Source organism: Tursiops truncatus, chromosome 2 (genome assembly GCF_011762595.2).
Source record: "Tursiops truncatus isolate mTurTru1 chromosome 2, mTurTru1.mat.Y, whole genome shotgun sequence".
Classification (NCBI taxonomy): Eukaryota; Metazoa; Chordata; class Mammalia; order Artiodactyla; family Delphinidae; genus Tursiops; species Tursiops truncatus.
In genome coordinates, this window is record NC_047035.1 from 127,030,958 (window position 1) to 127,044,570 (window position 13,613).

At 42.9% G+C, this 13,613-nt stretch overlaps 1 protein-coding gene across 11 annotated transcripts in view; it reads left to right on the forward strand.

Moving 5' to 3' along the window:
- Positions 1 to 13,613, forward strand: part of FAM169B (Protein) — a 98,508-nt gene that overhangs the window by 40,522 nt on the left and 44,373 nt on the right. For 9 of the 11 annotated variants that reach the window (XR_004525282.2, XR_012330258.1, XR_012330257.1 and 6 more), the window contains 2 exons: positions 3,737 to 3,822; positions 8,726 to 8,903. Coding sequence is in view for 8 of the 11 variants with exons in the window: in XM_033852088.2 (XP_033707979.1) it covers positions 3,737 to 3,822; positions 8,726 to 8,903 (264 nt within the window). In the remaining 3 variants the exon portion in view is untranslated. The remainder of the gene's footprint in view (positions 1 to 3,736; positions 3,823 to 8,725; positions 8,904 to 13,613) is intronic. The other 2 variants (XM_073801354.1, XM_033852087.2) reach the window with 2 other exon arrangements.

The window sequence follows — 13,613 nt, forward strand, 5'->3', positions numbered from 1 at the left end:
TCATGTCCTGCCCTATATCACATCAGCTTGTCTAGCTCTCTCTTCTCTGCAGGCTACCAACACCCAGGGGCAAGGATGGAGACTTACTCATCAGCCTCTGGAGACCTGGGACAGGGCCGTTTGTGCATTCGGGAACTCAGCCCCAGGTAGTTGAATTCAGTTCATCCTGCTGAGCCTTGATGAAACCAGGCCACTGGGAGTCAGCCTTAGGGACCTCACTGTCTTAACATGTTTGGAAGACCTTGGGGTGTTATAGAATGAAATCCATTACTGGCATCTTCTTTGTGGTTACATGTCACTCAAGGGGAGAGGGGAATTAAATCAGTGAAGCAAGGCTGGCCTGTGACCCACAATGCCCCATCGACTGCTGTCACCACTGCTCAGCCTTTTGCAGGGGTCCAGTCTCCCAGGTCCTAGATGGTGGAGAGCCAGAGGGTACTGATCAGGATTGTATTTTTCTTTTAAAAGTATGGATGTGTGGTTTCCAGTTTCATTTTATTTTATTTTATTTTTTTATTTATTTAGGCTGTCTTAGTTTCAGCACATGGGATCTTCATTGCGGCATGTGGGATCTTTCATTGTGGAGCACGCGCTTCTCTCTAGTTGTGGTGTGTGGGATTTTCTTTCTCTCGTTGTGGCACGTGGGCTCCAAGGTGCATGGGCTCTGTAGTTTGCGGCACGCAGGCTCTCTAGTTGAGGCATGCGAGCACCGTAGTTGTGGTGCGTGGGCTTAGTTGCCTTGCTGCATGTGGGAATCTTAGTTCCCCGACCATGGATCGAACCTGCGTCCCCTGCATTGGAAGGCGGATTCTTTACCACTGGACCACCGGGGAAGGCCCCAGTTTCCACTTTCTAACTCTTGGAACCTGCTGGCTCCAGGGTCTCAAAAGCGATGCCCCAAGGCTGGCTCTGCAATGCCTGCCAGTCCCCCAGGTCCATCTTTTGTCCTTGCTGAGCTGGAAACAGCCTCTCTCCGAGGACTCTGGCCCCTTTCCTCTTGACTAGGTAGCAGGCTTTTCTGATCAAAAGCTGGTATTCTTTGGAAGGCTGACTCTTTTTCAAGAGTTGTTTGAGGACAATTCATTTTAAATCTATTACATTTGATCAGACTTCACCTTCATTGTTCTGTACACTTAACAGCTTACTATTAGTTTTGAAAAAAATTCAGTCTATTTTGTGACAACTTGTGTGGCTAATTAATGCTCTGCAGTGCACTGTGTAACTTGCAAGGCACCACACAAACACCAAATCATAACACATTTCCTGTTTGAAACTATCTTAGTAAATTGAACATCTGTATTACAGTAATACACTGTATTAGTCAATTGAACATCTTTTATTGATTCACCTTGTTAAGCAGGGAAATAATCCTTATGGTTTTATAAGCCTCTTGCAAGTTCTAGTAGATGCCATTTGGAACATGAATTTAGTTGAATAAGTGAAGGCAGATGTCAGGCATTTAATTGGCACTTCTCTCTCAGTCGGCTGTATCAATTTTGGAACTATTGTTGGAGAAGATAAAATTCGCCAATGGTATGAAGCTGACAGTGGATTAGATGCTGTTGGTCTTCGGAGAGGAGGGAGGGACTGTGCAGAGTTAGTGCTTGACAATAGCTAATGTCATCACCTGGTCTTCATAGGGTTTTCTACGAAAGTTCCTCAAAGAGCAGAGAGGAATAGGGAAGAAGGTGGTGGCAGCTTAACTTGATTGCCCCACAAAATTTGTTTTAAAGTCTTGAGCCTTATAGTAAATGTTCAAGGGACTTTTGTTTTCTACTCTGTGTTATTTTCCTTCAACTCTTCAGCCAAAAAGATTTGACTGGGAAGATGTATCTTTTTATCTGTGGCTTTTGGACCCCTTGGGCTCAGATACCTGGCTTGAGAAACAGGCATAAAAATGGCAATTAAAGGGGTATAAAAAGATAGTGGAGGAGAACTAAACTATGGTACCTTCAGACAATGGAATGTTTTAGCACCAGATACGGTGCTGAGAAGAATTTTGAGCTATCAAGCCATGAAAAGACATAGAGTAACCTTCAATGCATTTCACTAGGGGAAAGAAACTAATCTGATGACTCCAATTATATGACATTCTGGAAAAGGCAAAACTATGGAGACAGAAAAAAGATCAGTGGTTGCCAGGGGTAAGGGGTGGTGAGGAGGGATGAACAGGCAGAGCACAGAGAGTTTTTAGGGCAATGAAAATACTCTGTATGATATCATAGTGATGGATACATGTGAAGATACATTTGTTCAAACGCATAGAGTGAACCCTAATGTAAACTAGAACTTCGGGCGATATGATGTATCAATGTAGGTCCATCAGTTGTAACAAATGTACCACTCTGGTGGGGGGTGATGATAGTGGGGGATGTGTGTGTGGGGGAGGGGGACTATGGGAAATCTCTGTACCTTCCTTTCAATTTTGCCATGAACCTAAAACTTCTCTTGAAAACAATCTTAAAAAAAAAAAAGATACCAGAAAATAACCAAAGTGACTTTAGTGTTTTAAAATGTAATTTTTAAGCAAGGAAAGGAGAGACAAGAGGCAGAGGCCATGATTGCATTTGCATTTGGAGTGGCCCCTCAGGAGGGATAGATTGGCAGGGCAGACTGGGGGGACAGGGGACCAGGTGGAGTGCTCTCAGTTACCTGGAGAGATGGACCAGTAGCATTCAGGGTTGGGGAGGGAGTGGATCCTGTCCTGGGGCAGCAGGTGGAATGATGGGACCTGGCAACTGCAGCATGAGCAGGGGAGAACTGACGCATTCATCAGCAGGTGCTGAGGGCATCCTACCTGCCTGGCCCTGCGTTGGGTGTTTCACACCTGATCCTCATTGGAATTTGTTAGCCACCTTGGGTGATCAGTTTGGGCAGCTCTGATGAGGAATCTGGGGCTTAGTGAGGTTGAGAGTGTTCCAGGATCACCTCTACTAAGCAGCAGGACCCATGTCTAAACTCAGGGTGGGTGGAATCAACAGGCCTCAGTGACTGTCTAGACAAGGGCGGGGCATGAGTGGGGTAGGAGAGATGTCTCTACCCTTCCTCTCTTGCAGGTCCCAGCCCCAGAGTCTTCTTATCCAAAGCCCCCCCACAACCCCTGCATGATTATTCCTCATCAACAGCTGACCCACCTCTGGCCTCTTGGAAAGAGCACTGAACTTGGAGTCCAGTGGCTGAGGGTTCGACCCGACCTCAGCCCTCCTAGCTGTTTGCCTTCCCCTCTCAGAATGTTAGCGTCCTCAGAAAAAGGCAGATGACAATTTCATCATGAGAATGAAAGAAAAGCACGTGAAAGAAGCCAGCGTCAAACCCAGCACCGAGGGTGATAAGAAGATGGTGTGTTCCATGCCCTTAGATAATGTTGGGTTTGACTAAATTTGCGGAGCTCCAAGTTGTGTCACATAGTTGGACTTTGAAAAAAAATATAATTATCACCCATTGAATTTGTCAATACTGGTGTGTAGCCTCTTGCGCCCAGTAGCATTGGGGTCCATCCTGTGTTGGGGTCAACAACAGGCCATCTCTGCAGACACCTGTGAAGTCCTTTGAGGTGACAGTGGTCACTCTGTCCTGGTCAGTGCTCTCAGACAACTCAGCTCTAGAAACATCGCCTGCTTTTGCCGCACATAACTTTCCTTTGCACCTTCACAGTGGCTGCATGTTGCTAAAACTGCCCCTTTGGTGGCCAGTTGGCCATGTGTATATCATTGTTTTCTCTTGGCTTCCTCTTTAGTTGTGGCTGTTTACATGAAGGAGTCCTGGTGGACCACTGAAGATGTACTAAGAACCTCTGATCCTGCAAGAGAAGGTCTGATGAAGGTGAGGTATTGCAAATTTAAGTGGACATTGCAAAACAGGTTTTAAAGGTCAGTGTACTTATTATCATGTTAATAATTTAAGCAGTCTACCCCTGTGGATTCATTTTCTAGGACTGCTGTAACAAAGTGCCAACAAACTGGGTGGTTTAAACAACAGAAGTGTATCATTTCCCAGTCCCAGAGGCTAGAAGTCCAAAATCAAGGTGTTGGCAGGGTTGGTTTCTTCCGAGAGCTGTGAGGGAGAATCTGTTCCAGGCCTCTCTCATAACTTATGGTGGCCTCAGCTTTCCTTGGCTTATCAATGGCATTCTCCCTGTGTCTTCCCATCCTTTTCCCTCTTTGTCTGTCTATCTTTGTCCAAATTCCCCTTTTCCATGTGGACAGCAGTCATGTTGGATTAGGGCCCACCCGAATGACCTCATCTTGACGTGATCATCTGCAAAGATTCTATTTCCAAATAAATCACATTCATAGGTACTGGGGGTTAGGACTTTAACATCTTTTTGGGGGACACAGTTCAATCTGTAACACCCTGCCAGCAAGGAAAATAGTAGTAAATGGCTATATGCAACAGATACCTGGCTATTGGTAAATCTCTCTTACCTTCCTGAGTGGCCTCTCACATCTTAATTTTGAAACTTTAATCCACATCATCTCTCTAGAGTGTAGGGAGGTTCTCTTTATTGCATTCCAGTAGTGTTTATTGGTACTTACTATGAGGTAGATATTACGTTAGATGCTAGCCTGTGTATTACCCAGACTTTTCACAGGGATTATCTGACTTCAGAATCTTTAAGGTATTTGTTTTGCAGACAAAGAAATTGAAGCTGAGCCACACAGCTTGTAAGTGATTTAACTGGACACAAATGCTAGTCTCTCTGATAGCAGGCCTGGTGGTCTTTGAAGCACTGTGGCTTTATAGAGACCTAGGATGGCAAGGGTGAGGGTTCCTTGTGGCCAAGGATGTTCAATATCTTTTCATGTCCTTATTGGCCATTCGTGTGTCCTTTTGTGGAAAATACCCATTAAAATCCTTGGCCCACTTTTTAAAAAATTTATTTATTTTATTTATTTTTGGCTGTGTTGGATCTTTGTTGCTGCGCGCGGGCTTTCTCTAGTTGCAGCGAGTTTACTCTTTGTTGCAGTGTGCGGGCTTCTCATTGCAGGGCACGGGCTCTAGGCACGTGGGCTTCAGTAGTTGTGGCATATGGGCTCTAGAGCTCAGGCTCAGTGGTTGTGGCACACAGGCTTAGTTGCTCCATGGCATGTGGGATCTTCCCGGACCGGGGCTTGAACCCGTGTCCCCTGCATTGGCAGGTGGATTCTTAACCACTGTGCCACCAGGGAAGCCCCCTTGGCCCACTTTGTAATTGGATTGACTTTTTCCTGTTGAGTTGTAAGAGTTTTTCTATATTCTAGTTGCAAGTTCTTATTGCATATATGATTAACAAATATTTCTCCCCAGTCTATGGGTTGTCTTTTTCAAGTCTGTTTTTCCCCCAGCTTTGTTGAGATAGAATTGACATATAACACTGTGTAAGTTTAAGGTGCACAATGCGTTGATTTGATACACTGCAAAATGATTACCACCAGTGTTAGTTAACACCTGCATCACATCACATAATTGCCATTTCTTTTTTGTGGTGAGAACATTTAAGACCTCCTCTCTTAGCAACTTTCAAGTATGTAATATAGTATCATTAGCTACAATCACTATGCTGTATATTAGATCCCCAGAACTTGTTCATCTTATAACTGGAAGTTTGAACCTTCTGACCATCTTTCCCTCTCCCCCACCGCCAGCTCCTGACAACAACCACTCTAGTCTCTGTTGCTATGAGTTTGGCTCTTTCATGTTACATGTATGAGATCATGCAGTGTTTGTCTTTCCCCTTATTTCACTCAGTATAATACCCTCAACTTCCATCCATGTTGTCACAAATTGCAGGATGTTTTCAGATCTGGTTTTAATTGACTTGATAGGCATTATTATTATTATTTATTTTATTTTATTTTACGCTGCATTGGGTCTTCGTTGCTGCGTGTGGGCTTTCTCTAGCTGCGGCAAGCAGGGGCTACTTTTCATTGCGGTGCGAGGGCTTCTCATTGTGGTGGCTTCTCCTGTTGCGGAGCATGGGCTCTAGGCACGCAGGCTGCAGTAGTTGTAGCACGTGGTCTCAGTAGTTGTGGCTCGCAGGCTCTAGAGCACAGCCTCAGTAGTTGTGGCGCATAGGCTTAGTTGCTCCATGGCATGTGGGATCTTCCCAGACCAGGGCTCGAACCTGTGTCCCCTGCATTGGCAGGCGGATTCTTAACCACTGCACCACCAGGGAAGCCCAATAGATATTATTTTGAAAAGGGTTTTCTTCCAGTAAGTTAACGATGGCTGGAGATTCAGCAAATGGGTGCTGCCTGGCATACACACACACACATCTGCCTGTGTGTGTCATTGTCTGTGCATGAAGCAGGTGGTATGAGCGGTTGGGTGTTCTGAATCCCGGGAAGAGTTTGATTTCCTTTTTAAATATATATATATATTTTTCAGAACAAGAGTGGTCACTTCCCTTGTGTATCAATTCTTCTAAATTTAGATGAGGAAAACCCTCACATTTTCTGGAAATGTGGCTTATGTTGTGAACAGAGAGATTCCACTTAATGAAGCAGGTTGTAAAGATCTGTCTGCCCCAGCTGTATGTAGGGATAGTTTCCCTCTCCATTTACAGAACTTGGTGTCTTGACCTTTTTTTCTTTTAATTACATTCTGTTTCTTAGCCAGCTCTTCTTTACAAATTACCAAACCAAACCAAACAAAACACCAACTTTCTTAGTGTTCTTTCTGTGAACATAATTAGTGGTCCTAATTGAGGGATTAGAACTGGTTCTTAGTTTTGTGTTTTGAGAAACATTTCTAAGTCAGAATCACATGTCACACATTTTTTTCCCCCTGTAATGAAATTGGACAAATTAAGTGCATTTTCTTTTTCTCCTTTTTTCTCCTGCCAGTTTTTGATTGGATATTTCCCTTCTGCCAGATGCAATCTGTTTTTCTCTTCTGGCTTTCCTCTGAACTTTTTGGTTTTATAAGTTGAAAAATATAGCCTCCCACATTACACCCCTTGGGTTTTGTGATGAACTAGTTATTCTTAAAGTCTGAACTTGATTTGGCTGCTACTGTCTGAGATACAAAATTGAGGTGGCTTCTCAGAGTTAAGCTGGTGTGGCTTTTGCAAATCTTTTTCTCATCTAAGATTTGGCTCCAGATGAAGGTGAAACATTTTGCATTCTGGGCCAGTTAATAAGTTTATTGGCACTAAACACTTTGTGCCATTTGCTAGAGGGCTGCAAGCTAACTTATTTTTATTATTGGAGCATTTGAAAAACATACAAATGTCTGAGAGACCACTTAGGCAGTCTTCTCCCTTGATTAGTGGAGGAAACTGAAACTGAAAGGCGTTGTGAGTTGCTGAAGATCTCCCAGCAAATCTAGGCCAAGAAGCCGTGACCACAATGATGATAGTGATGATAATAAACATTTAAGGGTCCAGTATTAAATACAAAACCAAACATTTTATATTTATATCAAACTTCCCTTTCCCAAAGCTCTAATGGATGAAAGTGCAGAAGGGAGCCACTGGCTGGGCTGTAGCAGGTACCCTGGCCTGGGACTCAGAAGTCCTGGTCTGGTGCTGTAAACCTGCCTGCCTTTGACAGAGCCCTTGTCCAGCTGTCTTAAGGCCTCTTCAGAATAAGGCAGGGAAATCAGTACACGTAATTGCTTAGCCTCTTTGAGCTTCAATTCCCTCACCTATAAACTAGGACCTCTCTGGTGGGTGGTGAGAATCGAATGGTAGCAGGTGGGGGGGCAATCTCAGCCCAGGTAATACTCTTGCTGATTTCACGGTGCTGCATAGGAAGGGGCGACAAACACCCACACCCTTAGGCTGTCACACAGCAATGTTGTTGAAATAAAAGCTAATAACACAATACCATCACTTTGTCGCTAGCTGATTGGTTTCATCTCAAGTGCCACATTTTAGCGGTTGCTTGTAGTTGTCCGGGAGACTGCATTTAGGAGGATCCTGAGACCATATCCAGGCTCAGCCACATAGAGTGGGGATTGATTAGTTATGTCTGCTGTGGGTGTAGGAGTGGGAGGCCTTCATTTATGCCACACCTGTGCCATCCGTGGGCTATACAAATGCAGAGAATATGAACAGGCAGGAGCAGGAAATCATTTTGACTTGTTAATGGTCAAGCTCTTTTGTGGGCCTGACCTTGACCACAATACAGTTTCCTCAATTGTCATGACATTGCAATGGGTGAGAGACAGTTCCATTTTGTAGCCTTAGGATGGGCTAGGCCTTGAGTCCCAGTAACTCTCTGGGGTTGGGACTCTAGTATGTGCTCAAAATCAGTCACAAGCCATTGAAAATCAGTTGCTCTTGGTGTAGCAACTGGACACCAATAATTATCCCCAATTATTTACCCTCCTTCTGAGGGTCAGAATTCTGGGGCTGTTGTTAAAAATGGCAGACTGGGTTTATCTCTGGACACATCCAGGGTTTCTGCTGAAATTGCTTGCCTCTATGTAACCTCCTGTTTCACTGGCATGTGACTGATTGTTCTCTGTCTCTTCACATTCCATGTCTGTGGTCCTGGAGACCCAGGAGGCCCCTCTGGCCATGTTCCTCGCTCCTGGAGGCCAGTGCATGTGAAAGGTCAGGGGTGGGAAAACCTCCATGAGAAACTATGATCCGCATTTTGGATCTTGAGCATGAGAAGAACTGTATGGTGGGGGAGCCCACCTGGCCCCGGGGTGTGGGTTGATTCCAAGCATAGAATTTATTGTGTCTGATTTTCCCCTCTTGTCTCACTTAGATGTTCTTTTTGTTTTTCCTTCAAAGGTTCAGTCATTTGGGGAAAGGATTGTGCTTTTTATTCTAAACGTCGTTATTTTTGGAAGACTGGAGAGGAATTTGGATGATGATGACATGTTTTTTTTACCTCACTCTGTGAAGGAGGAGGCTAAAATTCTGTGGAGAGACGGAGCAGCTGTTGGATTTTACACAACCAAAAGGAAAGGTAAGGGCCACGTGGCCGTGTGGGGTCACTGCCACTTCAGGCTCCGGGGGGGAGGCTTCTGGGTGTCTGCCTGCCTTGGAGGACTCCTTGAGCCCAAGCGTTACTTGGAGAGAATCTTCTGGCACGAGAAGTATCACTAATTCAGCTGTCATGTAAATAAGCCGAAGGTATGGATTTCATTTTCACCACATTTCTCGTTTTACTGGCAGAGTGAATATTCATCATGGTCCTTGGATTCCCAGGCAGTGCCATGGCCCCCGTAAAATACTTGTTGCTGTTAATGGTTGTAAAATGACTTTGCAAGCTCAATGCTTTTCATTTCTTTTCTTTAATGTTACCAATTAGCTGTCAGGAAAAATGCCATTGGTAATAGCTGACATGTGGTGCAAATGCACACTGGATGCCAAGATTTATAGACATTACCTCAGAAGAGAGGGAGGTCGGCGCGATAACGAGGTTAGGGTAAAATCCTGGGGCTTATTTTTAGGGGCTGTGATGAGCAGGGAGTGTGGAACTTGTACTATTTTGTCTAAGAGATCAGTCTCTTCTTTAATGATGCTTTCTTTAATAGTTTCTTTGATTTTGAAAGGCTGTCAACATCTCTGACCCAGCTGGTCCAAGCCCCATCATTTAATTCTTACAAAGTTCTGAATTTTAGCAAAAATAAAATTTCCAGGTACACCACCATAGATATGCTGTTGTCTGAGTTGAGTGTTTTTCTCTGGGGATAAAAAGGCTATGATTATGGTTTTGAGCTGTGTTCACATTGTGTATGTGTTCCGCCTGTCCAGGGTGGAGTAAATCTGCGTTTCAATTTTTTCCCTCGATGTGGTGTGAGATGACCAGTTTCCCACGCAAGCAAGTCATGTAATTACTTATTTGTCAAGGTCAGTCACAGAGGCTGAAGCACCTGTGTCTTTCAGCTCCTTGGGTCATGAAAGCCCTTTGTCCTTTGTTTTGGTGTACTGTTTCACTTTTTGGGGTGGCTGTATTCTTTAGTCATTATTTAGATAGACCAAGGATCTGGAGAATACTTGAAATGGAAGTATTTTTTTAATTCCTCTTTCTTAGGAGACCCATTTGTTGTCATTTTCTACCAAATGGCTTGTCTTAAATCTGTAGCTAAATCATTTGTGCTGTAGATGTCCTACTAATAGAAACAAAAACTGTTAACAGATTCCAACCTGATGTATGAGAACCGCAGCTAAGGGGCAGAAGGAGCTTGACCTTGGTCTTGCCCACTGCTGCTGTTGCTCCTGGTTGCAGTGATACCCCAGACTTTGTTCTGTGAGAATTAAGCAGAGGCTGGGTGTGGCTGCCTCATTCTTCCCAAGGCAGACCCAGAACCTTGGAGTGGAAGGAGGATATTATGGTGTTGAATTGAGGCAGATCAGTCTAGGTGCTTGGATTTCTGCCTCCTCTTCATTTCTGACGAATTCCACGAATTTGATGGAAAGTTCTCTGAAGCTGCTTACTAGGTATTGTTGTTTTCATCCATGCACTGATTTTTTTAAGTGGCAATTGACTTAGTTACTCAACAACTGAGTTAGTTTAAAAAGTATCAAATGAGGGACTTCCCTGGTGGTACAATGGTTAAGAATCCGCCTGCCAACGAAGGGACATGGGTTCAATCCCTGGTCTGGGAAGATCCCACATGCCGTGGAGGAACTAAGGCTGTGCGCCACAACTACTGAGCCTGCGTGCCACAACTTCTGAAGCCCTCATGCCTAGAGCCCATGCTCCGCAACAAAGCCACTGCAATGAGGAGCCCTTGTACCACAACGAAGAGTAGCCCCTTGCTCGCGCAACTAGAGAAAGCCTGCACGCAGCAGTGAGGATCCAACACAGCCAAAAATACATAAATAAATAAATAAATAAATTTATATATTAAAAAGTATCAAATGAGTAGAAAGTTAAGTAAATAAAATATATTTTTCAGGTATACATTGCCAATTAAAAACATTTTTTACTGCCTATTTCTGGATTAGCTTATTTTTGGAGAGACAGAATAAAAGCATTTCCATGGAATAATTATATAGACCTTGCCACCAGCAATGTTTGAGAGTTCCAATCACTCTACATCCTTGCTGGTACTTGGTGTTGTATTTTTAATTTTAGTCATTCTGCAAGATGGGAAGTGGTATCTAATTTTGGTTTTAATTTGCATTTTACTAATGATATTGATCATGTTTTCATGTGCTTTTGTTATGGTCATATATCTTTTTTGGTAAGTGTCTGCTCAAATATTTTTGCCTACTTTTATTGCGTTATTTGTTTTCTTATTATTGAGCTTTGAGCATTCTTTATGTGTTTTAGATATTGGTTCTTAATCAGATATATTTTGAAAACATTTTCATTTTGGTTTAATAATTTTTTCAAAGAGCAGAAGTGTTAAATTTTAGTGGTCTAATTTATCATTTACCAATTTTCATTATAATTCAGTTCAAAATATTTTCCAATTTACTTTGTGATTTCTGTGGTTCCTTTAAAAGTGAGTTTTAAATTTCCAGATATTTGTGAGCTGTTCCAGATGTTTTATTTTTCGTTGATTTCTAATTTAATTCTGTTGTAATAAGATAATATAGTCTCTAACTATATTATCTTATTAAATTTTAATATTTTGAAAACTGTTGAGAGTTGTTTTACGGCCCTGTATATTATTTTGGTAGACACTCCATATGGACTTGAAAGAGTGTGTGTATTCTGTAGGTATTAGGTTTCCTGTTTGGTTAGGAAATGTTGGCTAGGGTAAAGTGACTGATGGTGTCATTCAGATCTTCTATATTCTTAACTAATATTTTTGTCTGAGTCTATGAATTTATGAGGGAAGTATGTTAAAATCTTTATGATTGTGGATTCATCTCTGCTTTTAGTTGTCAGTTTTTACTTTGTGTATTTTGGAGCTTTGTTATTAGTCACATCTAATTTATAATTGCTATATTTGCCTGATGTATTGACCATTTTGTTATTATGAAGTGTCCTTCCACTTGTCCCTAGTAATATCTCTTGTTAAGAAGTCCATTTTGTCTGTTTTTAATACAGCCACTTCATCTTCTTATGCTCACTGTTTGCACAGAATATATTCTTTCTAGCTTTTTACTTTTAGTCTATGTCTTTATATTTAAAGCATGTGTATTGTTGACAGCATACAACTGGGTCTTGGATTTTAAATCTAGTTTTAATAATCTCTGCCTTTTGATTGGAACATTAGTCTATTTACATTTAATTTTTTAAGATTTATTTATTTTTGGTAGTGTTGGGTCTATGTTGCTCCTCGTGGGCTTCTCTAGTTGTGGCGAGCGGGGGCTACTCTTCATTGCGGTGCGCGGGCTTCTCATTGCGGTGGCTTCTCTTGTTGTGGAGTACGGGCTCTAGGCATGCGGCTTCAGTAGTTGTGACACGTGGGCTCAGTAGTTGTGGCTCATGGGCTCTAGAGTGCAGGCTCAGTAGTTGTGGTGTGTGGGCTTAGTCGCTCCGCAGCATGTGGGATCTTCCCAGACCAGGGATCGAACCCATGTCCCCTGCATTGGCAGGTGGATTCTTAATGACTGCGCCACCAGGGAAGTCCCCTACATTTAATTATTGATATGATTGTACTTAGATCTTCTCTGCTGCAATTTGTTTTGTGTCTTCTGTTCTTCCTTTCCTGTCTCCTTTTGTTTTAATCAGATTTTTTTTTTTTTTTTTTTTTTTTGGGGTACGCGGGCCTCGCACTGTTGTGGCCTCCACTGTTGCAGAGCACAGGCTTTGGACGCACAGGCTCAGCGGCCATGGCTCACGGGCCCAGCCACTCCGCGGCATGTGGGATCCTTCCGGACAGGGGCACGAACCCGTGTCCCATGCATCGGCAGGTGGACTCTCAACCACTGCGCCACCAGGGAAGCCCTTAATCAGATATTTTTTACTATTCCATTTTAATTTTTCTCTTGGCTTTCTAGCTTTATATTTTTGTACTTTTTAAAGTTGTTGCTCTAGAGATTACACATGCATCTTAAACTTAAATTAACTTAGAGTGAATATTGAATTACTTAAGTTAAAATATAGAAACTTTGCAATAGTGTATTTTTATGTACCCATCATTTTATTTACATAACTGCTATTGTTATATGTTAGATCTGTTTGTTATAAATCTGTTGCTACTGACTTATAAGTTTTAATTTAAGTAGTTATATCTTTTAAAGATGTTAAGAAAAAATACATAGTTTAAAAATATTTACCCACATATTTACCATTACAATTTTTTTGTATAGGTCCCAGTTGCCCTTTAGGCTAAAGTACTTCCTTTAGCATTTCTTGTAGTGGAGTTGCTGGCAGTAAATTCTCTCAGGTTTTGTTTACTGAAAATGCCTTTATTTCGCCTTCATATCTGAAGGGTTGTTTAGCTGGATGTAGAATAATTAGTGTTAGCTTTTTTTGTGTGTGTGGCACGCGGGCCTCTCACTGCCGTGGCCTCTCCCGTTGTGGAGCACAGGCCCTGGACGCGCAGGCCCAGCGGCCATGGCCCACGGGCCCAGCCGCTCTGCGGCATGTGGGATCCCCCCGGACCGGGGCACGAACCCTTGTCCCCTGCATCGGCAGGCAGACTCCCAACCACTGCGCCACCAGGGAAGCCCTTAGTGTTAGCTTTTTTCCCTCAGAATTTTGAATATGTTGTTCCAGTATCCTCTGGCTTTCATAGTCTTGGGTGAGAAGTCAGCAGTTAATCTATTG